Source organism: Balaenoptera musculus, chromosome 15, assembly GCF_009873245.2.
Source record: "Balaenoptera musculus isolate JJ_BM4_2016_0621 chromosome 15, mBalMus1.pri.v3, whole genome shotgun sequence".
Lineage (NCBI taxonomy): Eukaryota > Metazoa > Chordata > Mammalia > Artiodactyla > Balaenopteridae > Balaenoptera > Balaenoptera musculus.
The window spans coordinates 71,441,390-71,466,478 of NC_045799.1; the positions used below are offsets into that span (position 1 = coordinate 71,441,390).

At 48.2% G+C, this 25,089-nt stretch overlaps 1 protein-coding gene across 28 annotated transcripts; it reads right to left on the bottom strand.

Annotated features, from left to right (window-relative positions):
- Nucleotides 1-308: 308 nt before the first annotated feature.
- On the bottom strand, nucleotides 309-11,961 carry ATXN2L (ataxin 2 like). 28 transcript variants are annotated; one of them, XM_036825660.1, is made up of 24 exons: nucleotides 11,386-11,678; nucleotides 9,854-9,890; nucleotides 9,584-9,640; nucleotides 9,424-9,495; nucleotides 8,875-9,025; nucleotides 8,347-8,471; nucleotides 7,400-7,491; nucleotides 6,745-6,945; nucleotides 5,959-6,134; nucleotides 5,682-5,792; nucleotides 4,932-5,126; nucleotides 4,772-4,843; nucleotides 4,462-4,532; nucleotides 3,990-4,285; nucleotides 3,841-3,910; nucleotides 3,299-3,445; nucleotides 3,102-3,174; nucleotides 2,822-3,009; nucleotides 2,341-2,470; nucleotides 2,129-2,250; nucleotides 1,749-1,961; nucleotides 1,426-1,615; nucleotides 1,063-1,099; nucleotides 309-821 (listed from the first exon to the last, which is right to left on the bottom strand). In XM_036825660.1, the coding sequence occupies exons 1-23, from the start codon at nucleotides 11,676-11,678 to the stop codon at nucleotides 1,068-1,070; spliced, it is 3,114 nt and encodes a 1,037-aa protein (XP_036681555.1). In that variant the 3' UTR covers nucleotides 309-821; nucleotides 1,063-1,067. The 28 variants fall into 28 exon arrangements, 24 of the variants coding, with proteins under 24 accessions (XP_036681555.1, XP_036681550.1, XP_036681571.1 ...); XM_036825655.1 differs by having other exon boundaries at nucleotides 1,372-1,615; XM_036825661.1 differs by having other exon boundaries at nucleotides 809-950.
- Nucleotides 11,962-25,089: the final 13,128 nt, after the last annotated feature.

The following is a 25,089-nucleotide window of genomic DNA, read 5'->3' on the forward strand; positions in this document are numbered from 1 at the left end:
GGCCCCCGCTTGCCGCAACTAGAGAAAGCCCTCGCACAGAAACGAAGACCCAACACAGCCAAAAATAAATAATAAATAAATAATAAATTAAAAAAAAAAAAAAAAAAGAAATGAAAACCTCAAACCATACCTATGAGGCCAACTTTGAGGGGAGAAAACAGCCACAGAGACTGGGTGGCCTGTGTAGCACTTACAGAGCCAGAAAGGCATCTTTGGGCTGTACTGCTACACTGCCCCACCTCGGGAACCACGTAAAACTGAGCTGCGATCTCACTATTCTCCAAAGAGGAAACTATAAGCAGGTTAAGTTAGTTTAAAATTTTATTTTTTTTAATTTTTTTTAAATATTTTTATGTAATAAAAAGTAAAAGTCCTTGTCCAACCATCCTTGTGGGGCATCTGTGTCTCTCACGCAGGTCATTCAAGTTAATGGGGAAGAAAGAACAGGGGGCCCAAGTCTGAAGTTATAAATAATAGAAAATAAAAGATCTTCGTCTCCAGCGGGGGGGATAGATGAGAGGATGGAAGGGCAAGATGGGGTGGGGATGGGCAGGGGCAGAGCAGGAACCCCCCACCCCCGCTGGACCCCGGCCCTGCCCACTTTGAGGCCCTTCCCATTCAAGGTGCTTGGCAGGAATTCCCCAGCTCCCCCCGCCCCCGGGGGGGAAAAGGGGACTGGGGGGCTGGGACTGGTCCGAGCTGCTGGGGGAAGAGACATAGGTCACTCTTCCCTCCACTCATGGAGGTCTCAGGTCGCGGCCAGGACAATCTTCAGTTCCCCGGGGGGTGGAAGGGGAGCTGCTGGGAGGGATGAGATTGAACTGGTTGGAGGGGAAAGAGAAGAGAGCAGGAGCATTAGAACCCAAGCAGCTGTCCCTGCATCCAGTGCCGTCCAGTGCGGGGTGTGGGGCAGTGCTGGTAGAAGCGCCTCCTCAAGGTGTCTCATGGGGCTGTCAGAAGCACAGATCAATCGCCGTTTCCCAGTGAGCCAGAGCCCTTCCTCATGTGCCCAGCTCAGCCCCCCACACCCCAGCCTGGCCCTGTCTGCTGCGCTGACCTTACCTCGGCTAAGTCAGGAGACAGTCGGGGTCACTGAGAGCTGGGGAGGCAGTGGGGAGGGGGGCTGCTGGATCACAACTGAGCGAGGACGGAGGGAAGCAAAGGACAGAGCCAGGAGCAAGCCCCTGGCGGCGGCGACTGTGGCTTCTGCCCACCCTACATACTTCACAGACAGGTGCAGGTCGGCAGGCGCCCTGTGGGACAGCCCTGCCTCCAAGACCCCTCACTCCCCACCCAGAACCCGTGCATCCTGCCCCACCTGCAGCCCATCAGCTCTTCCATGCCAAATTCCCCCAGCTAACGAGAACTCACGAATCCTGTCATCGGCTCCTCCTGGAAATCCAGGCGCCTGGCCAGGCTGCTCACCTTGGGGGTGTCCGATGTAGGGATAGGGTGAGGGTGTGGAAGCTGAGAGTGCAGGCACCCCACTCTGGGGCACCGCGCCTTGGGGGGGGCCCCCATGGCTCTGGGGTGGGTGCAGCAGCATCACCTGGGGCGGGTGGGGAGCCCCAGGGTGAGGGGGCGGGGCTGCTGTGATTCCAGTTTGGACATGGGCCTGCAGAGAACAAAAAGCAGCTGGGAGCACCTTTCAGACACAGGCTCTGAAAATCCCAGTGTCAGGAGCCTGAAGTGAAAGGTGCACTGAGGGTTCAGGTCCTCTTGGCAAATCAGGTCACGTGGGCTCTTACCTGGGTAACATGGGCCATGTTGGTGAAGCCGTGGGGCAGCTGCTGATGGGCATGGATAGCATACACAGCGGCTGGCTGGGGGAAGCTGCTCTGAGGGGACTGCGCAGAAGGTCCCGGCGGCAGAGAAGGCGGCGTGCCTGTCAGGGCCCCTGGGTGGTACAGGTTCTGCTGTGGCTGTCCACTGCCCAGGTGTGGGGCCTGCCCCGCCTGGTGCTGTCAAGGGGAGATGGAGGGTGAGTGCCACTTCCTCCTCCGGTCCCCCGGCTTACCACTTGCTGACCCCTGGTCCTCCCTCCCGGCTGGAGAATGACCCCTAGCCTATCCCTCTCTTGCAGCCACCCATTCCTGCCCCGCCCACTTGGATCCCCCATGGCAGGCACCTGGACGGGACTGGGGGCTGCATGCTGGGACTGCGGCTGGCTCCCAGTAGGCGTGGTGGCCGGCTGCGGCTGGTGGGCATGGAGCTGCGTGGCATGGTGTGGATAGGACTGGTGAACAGTGGCTACAGCAGGAAAGGGGAAGAGAATCAGGGCTGAGCACACTGGAGGGGACCGAGGAGCACAGCCTGGAGATGGGAGGGTACAGAACTCACCATAAAGGGCTTGGGGGGTGGGCTGCTCTGCAGAAGGGTACTGAGGGGTGGAGGATGACACAATAGCCTGGGGATGGCTCCCCGACGTCAGCATGCGTGGGTTGCTTTGAAGCATGGGGGCAAACACCGGCTGGAGGAGCAAGGAGAGGAGCGGTCGGCACGGCGGAGGGCTCAGGAGGCAGAGCCTGCTGCCGAGCACCCTGGGCACAGCGCTACCCTGGTCTCGTCACGACCACCCTGCTTCCCGTTCACAATAACCCTACTAAGTTCTTTTCCATATAAAGTGTAGCACTACTAAGGCCCAGGGATCCACTGCCTTGCACAGGTCTTACCAGAGCCAGGACTGAAGCCCAAGTGGGACACCACCACCCAGAACTCTGCCTGCCTCCCTCGCCAGCTCCCGGAGTCTGGGAGGTGGAGAAGACGAGCTTTCTAAGAAGCGGGGGCTCTGCACCCCTCCCTCCTCCTGCGCCTCAGTCACCTGCGAGGGGTAGTGGGCCATGGGCTGCATCATGGCGGGCTGGCCTGGGAACTGCTGTGGGTTGTAGGGGATGTAGGAAGAATAAGGTGTGGCAGCCACCAGAGGGGGGCCAGCAGCGGCGGCGGCCTGCATCATCGGAGGGGCTGAGGCTGGCTGGTGTTGGTCCGAGCGCTGGGGGGGCAGGGAGCCTGCCAGTGGGGGAAAATAGTGCAGAGCTCAAGCTCCATCTGCCAGCAGGCACTAGGCAGTGCCACCGACTGCCCCTCCTGACCCTGCTCACCTTTTGCTCCCCGGTACTTGCCCTGCTGTCCAGGCACTGAGTTGGACACAGGATATGGATACATCTGAGGTGCCTAGGGACAAGAACACAGGTGAGACTGAACGACTTGCTTATAAATGCTCAGAACAGGTGTAACTCGGTCCCTCAGGTAGCCCAGCCAAACCTCTTACCCTGGGCCACCCAGTCTCTTCTCTCACCTGAACAGCTGGTCCCATGTGGATCTGAGGTATGTAGGAAATGTACTGGGGGCTATATAGCCCACTCTGGCCTGCTGTCAGCACCGGGATGGAGGGAGTTGAATGAGTCCGGGGCCCAGGAGAAGTTGGAGTACTGGTGGATTTATTCTGTGAGAGACAAAAGAGGACACGTATAAGATATCTTAATGACTTTCGTACCACCACCCCCCCCGCCCCGGCAATCAACAGCATCCACTGAGTGCTGTGCGCCAAACACATCCTACGCTTTATCTTGGTTAAGCCTCACGTCAAACCCTATGAGATGAGCTTTCTCAAATTACAGGTGAGGAAACTGAGACAGAGAGGTTAAGTGGCTTGTCTAAGATCACAAAGCTTGCAGGTACAGAGGATCAAGCCGAGTCAGTGGGCCCGTGCTCCTACCTACCAGACTCTGTCACCTCTCGCTGCCTGACAGTCAGGTGCTCCCCCTCCAGTGCTCTAACACCCTGCTCCCAAGTCTCCCTCACGGAAACCAAAGCCCACATTCCCCCATCCCATCTCACCACAGACAGCAGGGGCTTAGTGGGATTGAACTCCTTGGCATTAGGGTTCAGTGTTGACTTCTTCACTTGTCTATGAGAGAAAAATAAAGTAAATCCTCACAGCTTGCCCCTCATCACCCGATACCCACCCAGCTCCCCACCCCACTCACTCAGCAACAGGGCCCTCATCCTTGTCATCTCCCTTGATGAGGCCCACTGGGGGGCTACTGGTTTGGCTTGGGCAAGGCGGTGGGGGCTGATCCGGCCCTTCGGCGCCTCCTGCTGGTGGCAGGGGTGGTTTGTCCTCCTTATCTGATATGGATTCTGTCTTGGAGGAAACAGGGGACCCCATGGGCTCTGAAGCCAAAAGACTATCAACCTCCTTCTCCTTCCCTTTGGCCTCCTCCTTTAGGATCCGGGGAGGAAAAGGATCCAGGCTGGTCTCAGGGGAGCTACTGGGCTGAAGCTGGAAGGAGAGAAACACATACACAACATACAGAGTACTGTCCAGTCCAGACCCCAAGCCCACCTTCCTTCCTTCATCTTTGCTTGCTGTCACCTCTTGGTGCCACCCAGTGCCTATTCCATAAACCCCCTTCAACTCCATCCTAACATCCTAGCTCATTCCCACACTTTTCTCACCTTAAACTGGGCCCCAAATTTTCTCAGTTCTTCCAGTTGAAAGCGTTTCTGCTCGTTCTGAAGGCCAGGGACTATGAGAAATACCAAAAAAAGGAAAAAATATACATTTCTTTTCTCGAAGGTGGCTACACAGCATCCCAAAGGACAAAGAAACCACGGAAAAAAAGAAGAGCTCTTTAAAACCCTTTAAGTTAGGATCAAAGGGCTGATACACATTGTCTGAATTCCAACAACTTTCCTAACTGAAAGGCTGTCCTAATCCAAGGGGTATTAGACTCTGGCAGAAAAAAAAAAAAAAAAAAATCCTCACCTTTCCCTGCTATCCGGGACAGCTCCTGGGACTCCAGCGTTCTCCCAGGTTCCTTGGCTGGGAGTTCTTTTACTGAACAAGAAAGGAGAGATGCATGAAGGCCCTTCTGTCCAGAACCACACTTCCCACTGTCCACGGCCCTCAGGCAGGTGGCTCTTACCATCTGTGGGTGCCAGTGAGATCTTTGGAGAAGCTGGGGAAATGGAGCCTACTCCAGGATCCCCAACTGATGATGTCACGGGGATGGAAGCTGAAGAGGTCGGTACTGCTGAGCCGATGGGAGGCTCAGGACAGGAAGCTGAGATTGGGGCAGGGGCAGCTGACTTGGGAGAGCGTGGGGGGTACATCCGGCCTACTGAAAGAAAATGGAGAACGACGTGATAGTCACTGCTGGTCAATGAGCAATGGGTACCGGGGACTCATCAGAAACACCAAGAAAAGTTTATCCACAAGTTCACAAACCTAAATACTTAGAAGGGCAAGGCAGGTAAGGTAAGCAGGTAAAATGGCTTCATGGGTACCATGAAAGACTGGAATGCTGAAAGGGACAGGCATGACTCAGTTCCAGCCAACCAGAGCTATGCAGCAAGACAGGTTCAGTGTTGGCAGAACTTTCTGTATTTCAAAAGAAGTTAGAAATTTTCTATGTTTTCTCCTGTCTTAAAATGTTGGCAACCAATTTAAACAAAAGACATCTGCCGGCCAGACACAACCCATGGATTGCCACGCTGGGACTTCTGCACGAGGGAAACTGAAAAATTATTTCCTAAAAAGCATAAATCCAAGCCTCCAGAACACCTCTTATCATATCTTGAAACTGTCTCCCATCCCAGCATTCTAACAACTGACACATTTACATCCCTTCACAAATTTCTATCCATTTCTTCATGTAACACCACTGGAATCTTACCTGCAGGAGGAGGTGGAACAGAAGCTTCTCCAGAAGGCCTGCTGCTGGGGGAAGACAGAGTCTTGGCACCTCTCAGAGGCCGCTGTGCCTTAGGGGACATGCGGGAAGGGCCTAATTTTTTTTTTTTTTTTAAAGATGGGAAAAAAGAGGCAGAGTTCCTGCTATTACATTACCATCAACACACCTTCCTTCTAACCCATCTAAATCCTTTTAATTGTCTTCCCCACCTCCTTACCTTCCTGTTCCCTGCCCCCAACAAGTCTGCTTCATAACTCACCTCCATTGATACCGCGTGTCTCAGAACCTGGGCCAGGGCTGCTATTGTCAAGATGGTGAGGGCCACGAGGTGGCAAAGAGCTAAGGCCAGGCCGGCCACCCCGAGAACTACTGCATCGAACTCCTCCCCGGGGACCTTCCCGAACTCGCTGGGGTAGAGGGATATACTTTCCCTCCCTGGGGAGAGAGTTCAAATAACATTAAGTAGCCACAAAACACATTTTACAAAGATGAAGCCCTCCTCCTAAAGTCCACCTCCTGCCTCAACACACACACACAACTATGCCTGGCTTCGGCTGTCTGCACTCTTTCACTTGACGAACTGTCCTGGTTATGTGTTCTGTGGCTCCAGGATTATGCCCTTATGTTGCATCAACCCCTGACCAGAACAAAGCAGCCAGTACTCCACAATCCTAACCCTCCTGACCTACAAGAAAGGTAGTATCACACTGTGGTTTAAGGTGCAGCTTTTGTAAGACACTATACACTTTGGTTTCATTTTCATAAAGGGAAGAGTAGAAAAACATATGAATGAATATGCAGAGGAAAAAAGAACATGTATCAAAAAGCTGAAAAAAACCTGTCCTTAATCTGTAAGCTTTAGCCTTGTTACCTTGGGCACATTACCTAATGATTCTAGACTTCAGTCTCCTAAACCTAAGAACTGGGAATAACTATGTATTAACCTACATGGCTGTGAGGCTTCAACAAGAGTATACCGAGCTCTTGGCTCAAGCCCTGGCCCAAACGGTGAGCCCCACATGGACCAGCCACCCCTAGCAATCACCTAGATGCCAAGCTGGGGCTCTCTCGCCCTGAACCCTGTCGCTGAACTGCACTGTGCTTCTCCTCCTCGGTGCGCCCGTCATCGTTCTCCATGGCGATCCGCAGGCGGTACTGGGGGCTCGATTCAATCTCTCGAGCCAACTGGGCTGCACGCAGCTCCCGCTGACGAAATTCTTCTGAGTTGTCCTTCTCTAAGGGCACCCTGAGAGGACCACGACCATCCCAGTGCCACGGGACAAGAGGGGAAAAAGGGAAGACATTTCTATCAGTCCTATCACCAGCTCAGATATGTAGGTGTTTAAACCCTTCAACAACTCAGCATGTATTGAACTGGCATCTAGGAGGGTCCCAGGCAGAGCAGCAAGGCCTATCTCTGAATCTGAGGGACACTTAGACACATATATAAATCTGTTAAGGTTTTAGAGAAAAAGTATGGACAAGAAAGCAGTTAATTCTACTCATGGAATCAAGGTTAAGAGAAAAGAGAAAACCTTTGCGGGAGCAGTTCACAAGGCAGATCAGGAGTGGGGAGAGGGCAACCCAGCACCCAGAAAAGCACGTACAAAAGCTATGTTCCACCTACACATCCACCCGCCTTCTGTTGATGACCCCACACCTCAAGCTGTACCACATAAGAAGTACCAAAAGACACTCACGTGTAAGAAGAGAGACTGCTGTCATAGGTGGTCTTTATGCCATAGTTCTCCTCATTGAACTTGAACATTTCATTGGGGTCCCATCCATTGGACTAAAGGAAAAGGGAGAATGTTTTAAAACCCAGGAAGGAAAGCAACAATAACCTGTCTTTGTCCTCCATCAGGTTGAAATATTAAAAATCTGACCAAATCAAGAGTGAAAAAAGGAACACAGCTGGTGGGAATGTCAACTAGTACTACGGACTATGGTACAAACCGGCAATATCTAGCAAAAGAGAAGTCTTTAAGACCTAACATCCATTTCCAGGTTTATATCCCAGGGAAATTCTGGCATATGTATATGGGGATACATGTTATAAAAATTCACTAAGGCACTATTTTTAATACCAAAATAATGGCCAAAGAAACACCAATCAGTAAGGAAAGGGATAAATACAATTTGTTGTGTATACATACATGTACATGTATATAAATAGGACAACACACAACAGTTAAGAGCAATGACTAGATCCACAGACCAACATGAAAAATTCAAAATCTATAAGCAGGAAAAGTAAATTTTAGACAAATTAATGCAGTGAAATAACAATGCACTCACTAATGAGCAACTTTAAATGGTCACGGTAGTTGTTCTGAGAAAGGAAAATGGGCCTACACAGTACTCAATCTCATCTATATCTTTTTTTTTTTTTTCAGGCTGGATAAAAAACTGACTTGAAGCAAAGGTTAACAGCTGTCAATCACAGATGATGGAAGAACAGGTATTTTTGTTTTGTTATTTTCTGTACCTTTCCATTGGAATCTAACTGCCATCAACAAGCAATAGTAAAAGAGATCCCCCCGCCCACCCCAGCAACTCTTGGTTCCAAGAATTACGTCGTGTCAACAACCCACACTCTGGCAGCAGAGCTCCCCAGCTCTCAGGTTCTCGGGGAAGGAGACTGTACCATGTCAGACTCCAGGTCGTAGTCATCACTGTTGCTGTCGCCCCCCTCCCAGCGCTGAAGCACCTTCTCTTTGTGCTCCCCATTCACCTTCGAGTTCATGGCAATGGCTGAATCAGTGAACTTGTCTGTGAGGGCAGATTGAAGATCAGGAGTCAGGTGATATTTCACAGCCTTCTTTCCAACACCCCTCCCACCACGGGAGTAAAGAAAAGTTTCTGTGTGTCAGAGTTTGGGGGGTGGGGGCAAGGGGTGGGGTGCAGCATAAAAAGCCTCATTCTAAGAGTTCAAAAGGAGCAAGGAGTTGAAAACAAAGCAAGGAAAGTATAAAGAACCACAACACAGGCTGGAATTCATTCCACTGTATCTTAGACATTAAGACATACTCTCAAGAAGAAAAATCTAGCCATCTTCCTCAGAAATAAAGGAAGATGGTAAAGAGGGGGAGGGAGGAGGAGAAACAAGTCATCACGTTCTCTGCCCTCTACTCAAGAAGTGGGTCTGACATAACACCCTGGCCCCAAAAAATACCTTTAGTAGCATAATTGAAGTCAACATTTCGGAAGTGGACAAGCATGACATCACTTGGTTTAAACACCATGGTGTCCACAATGTCTTCCCGACGAGGGCCACCTGCTGGCTCCGATGCTTTCCGGTGCACAGCGTCTACTGCCAGTTCAAACTACAAAAGTCCCATTTCCCAACACCCAAGAGTCAGTATCAAGAAATGTGAAGACAAAAATATGACTACTTTTGTTTTACCCTTTCTAAACTTTCCCCAACACCACATTCTAACGTGCACTGTCTTCTCAACACCAGCCACAGGACTTAGCCAAAGTCCCAAACTTAAAAATTCACATCTTTAAAGTTGAGCATTTTAACATCAAAGTACTGAGCCCTCAAATCTCAAACCCGTATCTTTTAAGTGTATGCAGCACTATTCCGGCACAGGCCTACAAAAATGATTACAGCCACAATGTTGACCAACACCACTCAATTTATATCTGAAATGAGCCTATTTCATTTTCCCCCTCTTCCTCCCATGTAACTCCAAAGCTAAGCTAATTTGAATACACTGACCTTTGAGCTCAGCGTCTTGAAGATACCTTCATAGGTGGTACCATTCTTTACCTTTACATCACAAGTGGAGCCCTGAAAGAGCGGGAGGGAAAGAAAGAAGAGTGCCTCTAGCAAATGGATGCATTACATTTCTCAACCTAGGGGTTAGGTACCCACTTACCACAACAGCTGTAAGGAAATGCAGCATTCTGGAATTGTTGTAGACACCCTCAAACACCTGTCAGTAACACAAGAGAGGGACAAATAAAGGAACAGCCAGTCACCATCTCATCTTCCTTCAAAATGTCCACATTCCACTCACACCCACCTTGTACGTGCTGGACCCCTTGCGCTTCTGAACCCATCTATTTCTGCACCTAATCTGCCCTATATACCCATATATACATCTTTTAGGTCTCTATACTTTAGGCAGGGGGGAAAAGGCACTCACCGGTGACTGTGGGGGTCCCTTTCCTGTGCTTTGTCCCCTGCAAGAGAAAGAAATGAGAAACTAGTTTTTTAAATATGTTCAATCCCTCTTATACAACTGATTTCAAAGAACTTGGTATGCTAGAGCCAGATACCATGTGAAGATGATCATTTAGGCTACAAACCAATTAATCAACAAGATTTTCAAATTCTCACTTTATAGAGGAAGAAAAACAGGCATTAAAAGCCATTTTCTCCAAATGCCAGTCAGTCATCAACGGCTGTCAATTGCTTTAAGAGCCAATTCAATACAACCGTTTCACTTTCTGCAAGAGGACCAGGGCTGCATGCTTCCAAAAGACAAATGCTACAATATTCGACAACAAATAACCCATCCCCGATGTAAAGGTGGAAACTCAGAGTGCAGATTTGGAACTACCTAGCTCAGGCATATTACCTCCGAAACAGAAAAGACCATCATTTTTACGTCCTAAACCCTGGAGAGTGGGGGTACTCCCGCTACAATCCACCCTTCTAGACTTCTTTACTCATTCAGCCTGTTACCCACTCTGGAAGGAGTCACCTATCGCCCGGTAACCCTGCTCCTCGCTGGGTGATGTAACCAGCGGTTGAAGAAGGCGATCAGGGGGGCCGTTGGCGGGGCTGGGGGACAGCGCAGCCGCAAAACCTATCCACCGGGAAGCCTCGCCCGGTCTGCGCCTGCGCACTAAAGCCCACGGGCCTCTTCCAACCACCCCCTCCCGCGATCAGAACCCACTGCGCCTGCGTGTACCTCCACTCTCAATTCCATACACCCACACACAGAAGAAACCGAGTGGGGTGTCCACCGCTCATCCAAGAACACCAGGCGAACCCGTCCACGCACACTCCCAGCAGCTGCCCTATATGTTACCCGGGGCTGGAGAATGGCCGGGTCGTAAGACAGAGCATTCGCGCACACGTAGGGAAAGAGCGCGCGCGCGCGCTGGAGGTTCCCGACCCGCAGTCCTCCCAGCTTCTTCCCTCCTTCCGTCCCCCCGCCCACCCTGCTCCCCTCCTACTGGCCAGGCTGGGAAGGGGGAGGTAGCAACTCGCTCCCAAGTCCCTCCCTCCCCATTGGCCAAACTGTGGGCCGCGCGCCCCCCTCCATTGGCTACGGCCAGGAACCCCTTCCCGCAGCTGACTCCCCATTGGCTGAAGCCGGGGACCGCCAGACCCTTCGTGGTAATGGAGCCGGGGACCCCGATCACCTCTTCACCCCCCCCCAAAACTCCCCGTTCCGACGCCGCTGGCGGGATGCGCCCTGCCTGCCCTTAAAGCCCAGGTCCCGAGCCCTGACTAGGCTCGCAGAGCTGAACACGGCCCCTAAATGCCCTGGTGGCCATCCGGGGACCCTTTTCCTCCGACCTGTTTGGACCTGAGGGGCCCAACCCCAGCTTCACGGGGTTTCCCCACTCCCCCTGGCGCCCCTCAAAGGTGGCCAGGCTGGAAGTCCGCCTCACGCGGTGTCTCAGCCACCTCGGCTCCAGCGCCCGGAAACCCACCCATCCTCACCTGGCGCTGCCGATGGCCGCTGCCCCTGGCCTCTCCTGATGTTGCTGCTGCGGCGGCGGCGCCAAGATGCCCTCAGCTCCCCGGCGGAGCCCGCTCCCGGCAGCGGCTGCAGGCCCCAAGCAGGGGGAAGCAGCGGCGGGAGGCCCTGGGGGAGCCGAGGTGGAGGCCAGGGGCCCCGGGAGGCCGCCGTTGGGAGGGCTGGTGCCCCCGGGAGGCCGGCGGGCTACGGCCTGTTGCGTGGGGGGCGGCTGCTGGGGCTGGGAGGTCTGTTGTGGCGGCTGAGGCTTCAACATGATGGCAGCGTCCGGAAGGGGAATTAGGGGGAAGGGAGGGAGAGAGGAAGCCGGGGCTGGGCCCCCGCCGGAGAGCGCGGGAAACGACGGGGACTGGGAAGCTGGGGACCCGCCGTTGGCGGGCGGGGGCAAGCCCCGCGGTGTCGGGGGTGGAGAGAGAAGACCGCGGCGCGAGGAAGCGCCGCGAGGCGGAAGGGGAGGGGGTCTCGCGGGCCGGAGGAAAGCGAGAGGGCGCGAGCCGGCTTGGCGCGCGTGCGCGTCGCCGGGGAAAGGGGAGGGGGAAGAGCGCCCGGGCGGGAGCTCCCGAAGGGGGAGGGGGGGGGAGGAGGGAGCGGCGGCGCGAGCTGTCCGCGCGCACCGGGGCGTTCAGCTCCGGGCGGGAGAGGCGAGAATAAAAAAAGGTGAATCTCGCGCCCCTCGCCTTTGGAGTTGGGAAAGAGCAGCGCGGGCGCTCACGCGCGCCAAGGACTTATGGTCTCTAGATCTCAAGCAGCCCGGAAGGCTGCCGGCCGCTGTCGCTTCACAATGAACGTGTGAAGCGCTGGGGGTGGAGCCGAAGAAGCAGAGAGGAAGGAAGAGCCGGCCGCCCCGCCTAGGCCGCCGGCGTAGCGTCGGGATACCTCCGCAGTCGTGTGAGAAGTCACGACGTAAGCTGCAGTTCTTCCGCCATTTGGGGGCCCATGGGCGGAGTCTTGAGTGCAAAAAGAAATCCCGCGACTAGACCAGGGACTTATCCTAGGCTTGTGGTAGGTTGCACGGGGACCTTATCTGCTTTACATAAAAGACTGATAGGCATTAAAGTTATCAGTTTGAGCATGCTGATCTTTGGGGATAAATCTATGCCTAATTCTAAATTATTTTAATGATTTTCAACCTAATGGTTTCTCCATGCCCTAGGATGAACCCTTAAACTGTAGTAACAAAGAGACTGAAGGCCATAGTTCCTAGGGTCTAGTTCAAAATCCTCCACCCAACTCCGCAATGAAGGCAGCCTTCATTCATTCAAATTAGTTGGGCATTAGGACATTAGGCTAGGTGTTTTGGATGTAACTAATTAAACCACTTCTTGCTCTCAAGGAGTTCAAACTAATGGTAGATTCAGAGAATTAGATGAGATTAGGTGAAGCACAGGGCACTATGATAGTACACCTAATTCAGCTTTGGGTGATGGATTTCTAGGCAGGGGAAATAGGATATGACAAGGTAAGAAAACTTCATTATGTCGAGTATAAAATAAGAGGGAGGAATTAAACACACACACACACACACACACACACACACACACACACAAACTGGAAAGGTAAGTAACTTGGGACCAGAGTTTAAAAGAGATGTGGAGGGACTTCCCTGGTGGTCTAGTGGCTAAAACTCCACACTCCCAATGCAGGGGGCCTGGGTTTGATCCCTGGTCAGGGAACTAGATCCCACATGCCACAACTAAAGATCCTGCATGCCACAATGAAGATCCTGCACGTGGCGACGAAGATCCGTGGTCCACAACAAATACCTGGTGCAGCCAAATAAATAAATATTTTGAAAAATAAATAAAAGGCACTTCCCTGGTGGCACAGTGGTTAAGAATCCGCCTGCCAATTCAGGGGACACGGGTTTGAGCCCTGGTCCAGGAAGATCCCACATGCCACACAACAACTAAGCCTGTGCACCACAACTACTGAGCCCGCATGCCACAACTACTGAAGCCCACGCGCCTAGAGCTCGAGCTCCACAACAAGAGAAGCCACCACAATGAGAAGCCCGTGCACCGCAACGAAGAGTAGGCCCTGCTCGCCGCAACTAGAGCAACTAGAGAAAGCCTGCGCACAGCAACGAAGACCCAACACAGCCCAAAAAATTAACTAATTATTTATTTTTAAAAAAGAGACGTGGACATCATCCTCAAAGCAGTGGGGAGCCTTTTACAGAAAATGAAGAGAACAGATTTGCATTTTTAAAGGACTACTCTTTCTTTGCAAAGTGGATAATGGAGTGGAGAAGTGATGGGTCTATGGTCTTAATCCCAGCGAAACTTTCAACATCTCATTCTCTCTTCACTCAGGCATTAGCACTGGAACTCCTCCAGCTCCCAACTCTCCCCTGAACATGCACACACTTAGCTAAAAGTCTACCTTACTCTTTGGGAACTATTCCTTCACCCCACCTCACTCCTAGCTTTTTAGAGTGTTAGGTTCCCTCCCTCTGTGTTTGGCCAGCAATTTTCTCCACTGTATTCTGTGAGCTCCCTTTCATTCTGTTTTCCTGCTGGTATCAGCTCCCTAACGGCTGGGATCTTATTCTTGCTGCTCCTTCTGCGATACCTGGCACAATGCAGGCAGTCAATTAAATACCTATGAAGTGGATGGATCCAAGAGGTATTTTGAGGACCATGTCTCCTGGATGTCTGAATAACTGTCTAGCTCTTTCCTGGCATTATGCCACCTCCCCGGCCTCGTTATGGGCACTCCTGTCTCCCCACCCACATTCTGCTCCCACACTCTGTTATGTCTCAGCCTGTTAAACTCCCATTTCCGCAACATGCCTTGCCCTTATTCAACTCTGCCTTTACATGTGCTGTTTCTTCACCTACTGCTCATTCTTCAAGCTTAGGTGTCAGTTCTTTCGAACATCTTGTTATTGACTCCCTCCTCCAGGCTCCCAGAACACTGATTTTTTTTTTTTTGGCTCCCCTTTCCATTGGAGCCTAAGGTCATTAAGGTCAGGGACTGTATTTTACTCATTTCTCTATCCTTCCTGTCTAGCTCAGTGGCTGGCACACAGTCATTCAATAAATTGATAAATGAATGAAATGTCTTATTACCTGCAATTTAGAGATTATATCCTGTGATTTGCTCTGGAGTGATCTCCAGGGTATACTGTTAAGTGAAGAAAGCAAAGAGTATTAACTATGCTTCCTGTGTGCAAGGAAGAAGGGGAAATAAGAAAACAAATATATCTGCAAATTCTTCCAAAGAGAAACGCAAGAAGGGTAAACCAAAAACTAATAAAATTGGGCACCAATGGGGCTTCCCTGGTGGTGCAGTGGTTGAGAATCTGCCTGCCAATGCAGGGGACATGGGTTTGAGCCCTGGTCTGGGAAGATCCCACATGCCGCGGAGCAACTAGGCCCGTGAGCCACAACTACTGAGCCTGCGCGTCTGGAGCCCATGCTCTGCAACGAGAGAGGCCACGATAGTGAGAGGCCCACGCACTGCGATGAAGAGTGGCCCCCGCTTGCCACAACTAGAGAAAGCCCTCGCACAGAAACGAAGACACAGCACAGCCAAAAATAAATAAATTTTTAAAAAAATTGGGCACCCATGAGGGGTGGGAGAAGATGAGGGTTCCTTGGTTGTTGGGTTACATCCCTCTTGTTGAGGGAAACAACAGTGCCCTGAATGGGGAAAGGGAGACACTTCTTTGAGCCTTTTCATATAGTTTTGACTTTTCAAATAATGGTCAACATATTAAAAAAATTAAATCAACAGAAACAGAGTACCTAAAATCTGAATACAGATATAAATAAATGAACCCAACACTATTTTAGATAAGTAAATATAACACCCTTGGGCTTCCCTGGTGGCGCAGTGGTTAAGAATCCGCCTGCCAATGCAGGGGACATGGGTTCGTGCCCTGGTCCAGGAAGATCCCACATGCTGCGGAGCACCTAAACCCATGCGCCACAACTACTGAGCCTGCGCTATAGAGCCCGTGAGCCACAACTACTGAAGCCCGCATGCCACAACTACTGAAGCCCGCGCGCCTAGAGCCCGTGCTCCACAACAAGAAGCCACGACAATGAGAAGCCTGCGTACCACCAACGAAAAGTAGCCCCTGCTCGCCGCAACTAGAGAAAGCCCAGGTGCAACAACAAAGAGCCAACACAGCCAAAAATAAAAAACAAATAAATTTATTTAAAATACCCTGAAGGGCAAAAAAATAGAACTAATTCAAGTAACTTTTAAGCACCTTCTGCTAAAGAAAAAAATATCTGCAAACCTTGAATTCTTCTTAAGTCAGTGTGCTCTAGTGGTAAGGGCATGGCAATTCGGAAATTATTTTGGGTGCATGGTAGGATTGAGCACATGAGTAAATATGCAGACTGGTTGGGAGCGTTCTCACTGAGGAAGTAGGGAGAAGCAAATGTGGAGTGAGAGAAGTGAGCAAAAACTGTGGGGATTGGAATGGGAAGCATCAGTATAAAATTTATGGGAAAAAATTAGATGGATAGACAGACTGATATTTACACAAGTTCCCAGATCTTGTTTACTAAATATTCCATCGAAAGAAACCAGGGCTCCTTGAAGAAATGGCTGACTCCAGCCTGGACAGGCACAAGGAAGGTACCAGATGAGCTTGGAACATTTTGTTGTGCCAGAAAATAGTACTAAAAACATTTATAAGCGCATCAAAGAGCCACAGGAGCCATCTTAAGAAGGCCAAATCTGGCACAATTTGAGCATCGAAACAAATAAGGATAGTGAGTGATTATAGCTCATTGAATAAAAGAATCCATGCATCCATACTGTTAACAGATATAAACATACATGCAGGACTTCCCTGGTGGCGCAGTGGTTAAGAATCCACCTGCCATTGCAGGGGACATGGGTTCGATCCGTGGTCTGGGAAGAGCCCACATGCCATGGACCAACTAAGCCCGTGCAACACAATTACTAAGCCTGCGCTCTAGAGCCCGCTAGCTACAACTACTGAGCCTGCGTGCCACAGCTACTGCAGCCCGTGTGCCCTGGAGCCCACACTCCGCAACGAAGAGTAGCCCCCGCTCGCTGCAGCTAGAGAAAGCCCGCTTGCAGCAATGAAGATCCAATGCAGCCAAAAGTAAAATTAAAAAAATAACTAATAAATAAATAATGCATACACTGCTAAAAAGAAGAAACGTAGAAATGACTGTATTTTTCAAAAATGTCCATGGCATGAAAGGCAAAGAAAGGTTGAGGAACTGTTCCAGATTAAAGGAGGCTAAAGTGACTAACAACTAGATGAAATACTTGATCCTGGTCTAAATCCAGAACAAAATTGCTATAAAAGACATTGTGGGGGGTTTCCTTGGTGGCGCAGTGGTTGAGAATCTGCCTGCCAGTGCAGGGGACAGGGGTTCGAGCCCTGGTCTGGGAAGATCCCACATGCCGCGGAGCAACTAGGCCCGTGAGCCACAACTACTGAGCCTGCGCATCTGGAGCCTGTGCTCCGCAACAACAGAGGCCGCGATAATGAGAGGCCCGCGCACGGCGATGAAGAGTGGCCCCCACTTGCCGCAAATAGAGAAAGCCCTCGCACAGAAACGAAGACCCAAGACAGCCATAAATAAAAATAAATAAATAAATATGAAAAGACATTGTGGGGAAAATTGATGAATTTGGAATATAGACTATGAAGTATTACATCCATGATAAATTTCTTGAATGTGCTAACTCTGTAGATGTGTAGGAGTATATTCTTAGTAATTATACACCAAAGTATTATGGGGCAAAGGAACATGATATATGCAACCTACTATTAAATAGTTCAAGTTATATATATTCTTTATACACCCACAGAGAAAATGATGAAGCAAATTGGCAAAATATTAGTTGTTTGTGAATCTTGGTAAATGTCATACTATAGTTCTATGTAGTAGCCTTTCAACTTACCTGTAAATTTGAAATTTAAAAAAAAAAATTTTTTTTTGGACACTCAGTTTGTGGGATCTTAGTTCCCCAGCCAGGGACTGAACCCGGGCCCTTGGCAGTGAGAGCACGGAGTCCTAACCACTGGACCACCAGGGAATTCCCTGAAATTATTTTAAAAATAAGGAATTTACATGTAATTAAATAAGTAAAAATTATTTGATACCCCTAAAGTTAGGGAAAAGAGGGAGAGTAAACCACCTAATTATATTTACTAAACACTCATAAACTTGTTGATAAATTAGGTGAGGAGTTTTTAGCTCTTGAGAGTACCCTTAGGCAGTACCCCAGTGTTCACTGCAAAGTAATCCCACTTTGAGGTTCAGGTGTTACCAGACTCCACTGATACAAAGAGGTCACATTCCTCACTTAAGACATGTTAAGAGAGAGTGGCTGGAACAGCAAGAGACATTCGTTATGATGAAGCCCAGCTCAACGACATCTCCCCGACAGATATCCCACAGGGGCAGTTTTCCTTCACAAAGGCTGCGCGGTAGCAGAAAGAATAGAGAGTCTGTCCCGGGAGACAAGAACTCTAGCTCTGCCTTTGTCTCTTATTAGCTTTACCGACGAGGGCAAGTGATTGGACTTCTGCGGCCCCAGTCTGAATCTGTAAAAGGAGGGGCTGGATTAGAGGAAGGATCCCATACTCAAATTCCTGCATGAGATGGGTAATAAAATAGGGTGAACAAAGAGGCACCGTGAAACTGGAGAGCATGTGCCCTATCTAAAAGGGGTGCCTGCTTCTCAGCTCCAACCAACTAATGCCAGGCAGGGATGTGTCCCAGTGTTGCCAGAGATCTTGATTTAAAACAAAAAAATAGAAGAAGCCAGAAGTTTGGATTTCTAAAAATTGAAATCACCCAATTTTTCTTTTCTTTTTTGGGGGAAATATTTTGTGTGCCAAACAATGTATGTGTGCAAGCCACAGTGTGCAGCCATCAGGTTAGATGAACCCCAGTGTCTGCTGTCCTCCTTCACCAAGGTCTTTCCAGTGCCGCTCATGCTATCCAAATATGGTATGAAGACCTGCTTCAGCCTTCATCAGAAGAAGATAGGCACACCTTAGCTATGCCTTCGCAATCAGTTTGGAGAATAAGCTCCCTTTCTGAGCATATCTTGCACTTCCTTTCCAAAAGAAGACTCTGGATTTCTCATTTCCCTCCCAATGGACCACTAGGCACAGATCTCCATGACTGCATCCTTCAGGAGGAAAGTAAGGGCAAGAGCAGATGACACATTAACAGATGCTCTACCCATATTTTCCCACTTGATTCACTGGGTTTCTCTATCTTCTTTAGGTCTCTCAGAAGTTCCATCACCTTCTTTTGGTACCTGCTCATCAAACATTTCTTCACTTTCTGCTTCTAGGACCTGGCTCTCTCATTTGTCTCCCCTGACCAGTCTCTCATGTTTATCTCTGTCCTCCTGAACATCGACTCAAAGACTGAGCTCATTTTCTCCCACACATTCAAGCTCACTCCTTCCATCTCCTTCCAGGAACCTCTCCATTCTTCAAAAACCATCTTTCTGTCTTGCTAGTGTCTGGCCCCCAATCCCTTTGCACTTTCCTGGGCTTTGCATGTCAGTATTTACATATCATGTTTTCATCTCTCCCCCACCTTCCAGTAATCCAGAGAACAGTGGGGTCTAGCACTCCTGCCTCTTGGGAGCTCCAGCCCACTTGATCATAGGGACTATGCTTCCAAGTCTACCTCAAGGACAGGAACCCAGTTCTCGGTGGCACCTCTTCCCTGTCCCCTCCATCTGCTACTTTTCGGATCTTGAAGACTGGGAATATATAAGGATGCTAGAGTAGTTTCTCCTTCCAAAGAATCAATTGCCTAATTTTCTCCTCTCCCTGTCCAGAATCCCAGGATTTCCACAAGAAAGGCAGCAAAGTTCCTGCCCTTCTCAAGCTGCCCTGCCCCTCCTAGTCCATGTCACCATGTCCCCAACTTTTATTTCTTGTCTCACTCTAGGGTCTTCACCTTGTTCCTTCTCTACCCCCAGATACTTCTGTGCTTCTTTAGATGTAGAAAATCACACAGCCAGGGCAGTGATGCTCATCAAAATGGTCAGGATGATATTCCTGTGGCTCATCATCACCCTGAAAACCCTGTTGCCACTGCCAGTCTCCTGACCATGGAGGAAGGAAAAAAGTAGAGTCAGTTTCCTGAGACCTCTGGAGCAGACTCTTCTCCCTGGAGACTTTCTCACTTGTTCCAAGGAGAAAGACCTTCCCATAGCTCAGTGTTCAAATCCTTTAGAAATGATCCCTCTCCTGAGTATCCTCCAAATCTCTGACCATGTAGCCTCTTCGTGATGTTGGATGGATGAGTCCACATTCAAGAACTTTCCTTGTCCAACCCCGGACCAAGCCTGAACCAAGCCCAGACTTTTCTCCATGAACACCCTCTTCTTCCTCTCAGACCTGTATTCATTTCCCCAGTGCCCCCCTGTCTCTCATGCCTAAAATGCCACACACTGACTTAGAGTTACTTTTTCATTCACTTCCCCAGGTGCCCTTTGTTCTCTTTTCTTTGGTTCGTCTTTCTGGTTCTCGGGCAAGTTCTACCTTCTCTCCTCCTTCAACCTTTCCAATTCTCTTTTAGTTGGACTCATTTCATACCCATGTCCCTTTCTCCTGACTTCTGCTTTCCAAAACGATTTCTTATTTCTAGAAGTAACCTTCTAATCCATCCCATTCTCTCACTCATTCATTCACTTATGCATCAGCATTAATGGAGTGTCTATTTTGTGTCCAGCACAACCCTAGCAATGAAGAGTGGATTTGAAGCTGAGAGGCAATAAATTGATAACCATCATCGTAGCCATCTCTTTGGCTATTCAGCTTTTGTATGCACCCTATTTTTTACACATTAGAACACCATGCCACTATGTTTCCACCTTGTAAGATACAGCTACCCTTCATACAAGTGGAGTTCTTTCTTGTTCCCTAAAATGAGGGAACCATCATTGTATAAATTGCTGGTTATATGAATTACTCCTCAAATTCAATCACAGTCCTACAGAATATTCTACTACCTAAGCACTAATTGTAAAGTTAACCCCCAACAACTTGTATAAAAATAAAAATGAGAGAGAAAAAGAAATTGGTTAGCATATACAAATAAACACGTGAATATATTAAGGGAAGAGAAAATATGCCAAGCTTCTACAGTTGCCATTTCTGTAAGTGGTCATGAGGCTGTAATTAATAACTATAGTTCCTTCTTCAAGTATCCAAGCCATCTTTCCTTGGCACTCAGCCAGAATCTCAGATAGTTGTGATTTTTACCTGGTGGAGTGATGCAAAGCTTCATTCCTTATGGGTCCTCAATTGTCCTGCCTTCTTTTAGTTGTGGTAGCTCTCCATTAACCTTTGTAACTGGGCATGGAAGTAGTGCCCAGAGGCACCCCAGAGAACCCCTGGGTTTCAGACACACCATTCTCACCCCCACTGTGTAGCAGCAACCCAGTCTCCCCTGGTCATAAGTGTCAATTACTCCAGCCAGTAGAGTAACCCCCATTTTTTGCTGATTGGTTCAGTGGCATGAAAGTCCAAAATAGCCCAGCGGAAGTCTCATCTTCCAATTCAATGGAATCATCCTTGTGTGCCCTAGTGGAAGAATTCCTCCCTTGAGGACTAAGTCCTCCAAATCAGCAGAGCTCAAAGTTGCCAAGATGAGAAGCAAAAATTCTACAAGTGGGTTATTAAGTATAATAATGAGAAGAGTGGGCTTCCCTGGTGGCGCAGTGGTTGAGAATCTGCCTGCCAATGTAGGGGACACAGGTTCGAGCCCTGGTCTGGGAAGATCCCACATGACGCGGAGCAACTAGGCCCGTGAGCCACACCTACTGAGCCTGCGCGTCTGGAGCTTGTGCTCCGCAACAAGAGAGGCCGCGACAGTGAGAGGCCCGCGCACCGTGATGAAGAGTGGCCCCCGCTCGCCGCAACTGGAGAAAGCCCTCGCACAGAAACGAAGACCCAACGCAGCCAAAAATTAATTAATTAATTAATTAATTAACTAAAAATAATAAAAAAAATAAAAATAAATAATGAGAAGAGCAAGATTCATTTCCACCCATTGATTCTCAGACCCATGTATTCTGGCTTTAGGGGAAACAGCATCATATAACGGTCTCTGATTAAAGTATACACTCCATGCTGTAAAAGAGAACCCCATCCTTTCAGGGTGTGGTCTCCCAAGTGATGCCATAATTAGCCCTTAGCCCTTATAGTTAGCCCTTCTTGCCATAATATTTTCACTCCATGGACTGGGGAGCCATTGTGGGGATCCTTCCATTTGCTATCAAGGTCTATTCTAGTTATACTCTCAGGAACTTAGAAATAAACGCAGGGTGGGACTGTGGATCAGCTGAGCCCTCTGTGAGTTGGGCCAAGACCCCATCTATTACCTGACCACCTTAAGCCCCCACTTTGATTGGTGAGCCACAGTAGCATTTGGATCCCCAGGAGTTACCAACAATACATAGCCAGTGTCTAGTAATCCTCAAAAGGTCTGGGTATTTCCTTCTCCCTAATGTACAGTCACTCTAGTAAATGGGCCACAGTTCCTTTCTTGAGGACACCCAACCTCCCCTTCAATCAAAGGATTCTGGATCTATGCTGACTTAGGTCTGGAAACTGGGAGAGAAACCAGGGCTCTCCACTGTGGTGACTCAAGTTAGGTTTTTGGCTACCAGAGCAGGATTTTTCCCCCCCTGTTATATAGACCAAGCAAATTTTTAGTAGGCTTCTCATCTATTTGTTCTTAGGAACATGGTAACCAATTAGCCACTGCCAAAGATTGCTGTGGGCCAAGGCATTCCAATTAATGGTATATCCTGCTGCCCTTTACAGGAGATGCATCCATCTTGTCTTTGGTGGTAATATACTGTCATGTGGCCTCTGCTACTTCAGGTTCCCATTATCCCCATTAAAATCAGAGAGCCCATCTCAATGGTGGCATCCTCCATGGTAATACCTGGCTTACACAAACACACAGCAAAACGGAGCTTTCAATAATGAGATGTTGGGACTTCCCTGGTGGTTCAGTGGTTAAGACTCCGTACTTCCACGGAAGGGGGCGCGGGTTCAATCCTTGATTGGGGAACTAAGATCCCACATGCCACTCGGCGTGGAAAAAAAAAAAAAAAAAAAATGCAGGTGTTTTCCTCACTAATGTATTACTCAATGCCTTTGTGAAGGAAATATCTTCTAGGCCTTCTCATGAAATGTAATTAGGTGGTGAATATTTTAATTGCACGTGATAAATCTACTCCAAAATTCCTATCTCTATTCCCTGCTCTACATCATGGCAGGAAGGTTCTGGCATCTCAACTTCACCGAAGGTAGGCCACTGTTAAGTTCACACTGCAGTCAACTTACTATGTAAACTGTTAAAGAGCCACCTGCAGCTATATGAGCCAACACATTAAATCCAGAGTCTCTAGCAAGTGCACCCATATCAATGAATTCAACCCAACCCGGGGCTATACTTTGCTCTACTTGGTCTAACACTCTTAGGATCCCCTTCTGCACAAATTCCCCAGGTTTCTGCTGATATATATTAGCAAAGTCTTGCAGTTCTTTTGCTGTATAAATTATTTCCTCCTGGGTTATAGTGTGCACCTAAATCCTCTGGAGCCCACCGAGATTTGACCCTTGTTATGGATCTAATGGCAACAGGAATAGTTGTGGTTTTAAGGAGGATGAATATCCCCTTCCAAGGAATCTGTCCCAGGTGAGGTTATCACAGAGTTTTCAAGCAAGGAACACTAGTGTCCTTAGACGTCAGAATGCAAGATAGTTCTACTGGCAAGGGAAGCCCAGAAAACTTGTGTATTCAAGATTATCAGTTTCATCATGGTTCAATATAAGACATCCCTATTCCAAGTTTCAGGATCCCAATCTTTCCCAATCAGTGTCCAGAATTACATATAAGAAACTTGTGAGACTGTGAATGTAACTATCATTGTAATTCATCAACTCACAGAATTCACTTTTAAACCAGCTTAAATTGAGGTATAATTAAAATACAATAAATTGTACAAATTTAAAGTGCAAAATTTGGTATGTTTTGACATATGTATACAACCATGAAACCATCACCACAATCACAATAGTAAACATATCCATCACCTCAAAAGTTTCTTTGTGACCCTTTGTAATGTCTCCCACCTGACCCTCTCCAAGCCCCCCATCCCCAAGCAACCATTGATCTGCTTTATGTCACTATAGATTGCCTGCATTTTCTAGAGCAGGAGTTGGCAAACATTTTCTGTAAAGGACCAAATAGTAAATATTTTAGGTATTGTGGGACAAGAGGCAAAAATGAGGATACTATAGGTACTTGTATAATGAGAAAACAATTTTTTATTTGTCAGATTAAAAATATAATAACAATGAGTACAATTTTTGTAATTTAAGTCTACTAATGAAAATAATGGAATTTTTTTGTATAACATTTTGCTTAATTGGGGTTCAAAGTGAGTGTTCCCTATCATCAAAATCTATTACAAATGTTTATATGTTAATTCAGATTTGTAATGATACTTTTAATCTGTGTCTTTCACACAGATACTGCAAAATACAGATATCAATCCACAAGCATTTGATTTTTTTTAATAGGATGCTTTTTTTTTAATCTTTTTTAAAATTTTTATTTATTTTTGGCTGTGCTGGGTCTTCATTGCTGCATGTGGGCTTTCTCTAGTTGTGGCGAGCGGGGGCTACTCTTCGTTGTGGTGCACGGGCTCCTCATTGCGGTGGCTTCTTTTGTTGCAGAGCACGGGCTCTAGGTGCGGGGGCTTCAGTAGTTGCAGCACAGGGGCTCAGTAGTTGCAGTGCGTGGGCTCTAGGGCGCATGGGCATCAGTAGTTGTGGCGCATGGGCTTAGCTGCTCCGCAGCATGTGGGATCTTCCCAGACCAGGGATTGAACCTGTGTCCCCTGCATTGGCAGGAGGATTCTTAACCACTGGACCACCAGGGAAGTCCCGAGCATTTGATTTTACTTGAGCATATTCATCATTTGGAAGGCATTTAAAGAATTCTATTAGATTTTTTCTTGATATTTGCTTTTTAGCATGTCACCACATTGCAGATTGATCACTTCCAATTGAAGGTTATGTGGAATAGCCTCAATCACACAGTTAAATGGATTCTGAAATATGGAAATTTCCTTTGTACTGCTTGTATTAAAATCCTAAAAAATGCTGCTGGAACTGTAGTAGTTTGAGCTTGGAAAATAACAGCTATTACAAATTTGTGGGGGAATGGAGATCTTGCTTCTTGTTTTAACTTTTGACATCATGTGTATAATGCAGCTTGTCATTACTTGTGATTCAGACAATGTTGTCATTGAAATTACTTTACAGCATCATAATTTATGTACATAAATGCTATTTTGCCTTGTAATTTTAGGTTTAATTCATTAATAAACATTGTCAAGTCTGAAACAAAAGCTAGTTACCAAAGCCATTCAGTGTTGGATAGTAGTGGTTGAGTTTGATTCTTTTCATTCAGAAAAAATTTTAATCTAAGTTGTGAGTTCAAAAAACCACAATAAAACTTTAGCACTGCTAAGACATCAAACTGCTATGGGGTAGGGTAAGACAGGATATTCAGCTTTCATTTCTAACAAAAATTTATGATGGTTAAGTCCACAAGAGCAAATGAAGTTCACAATTGGCAGTACTAGTTCCATATCGTATAATAGATTCA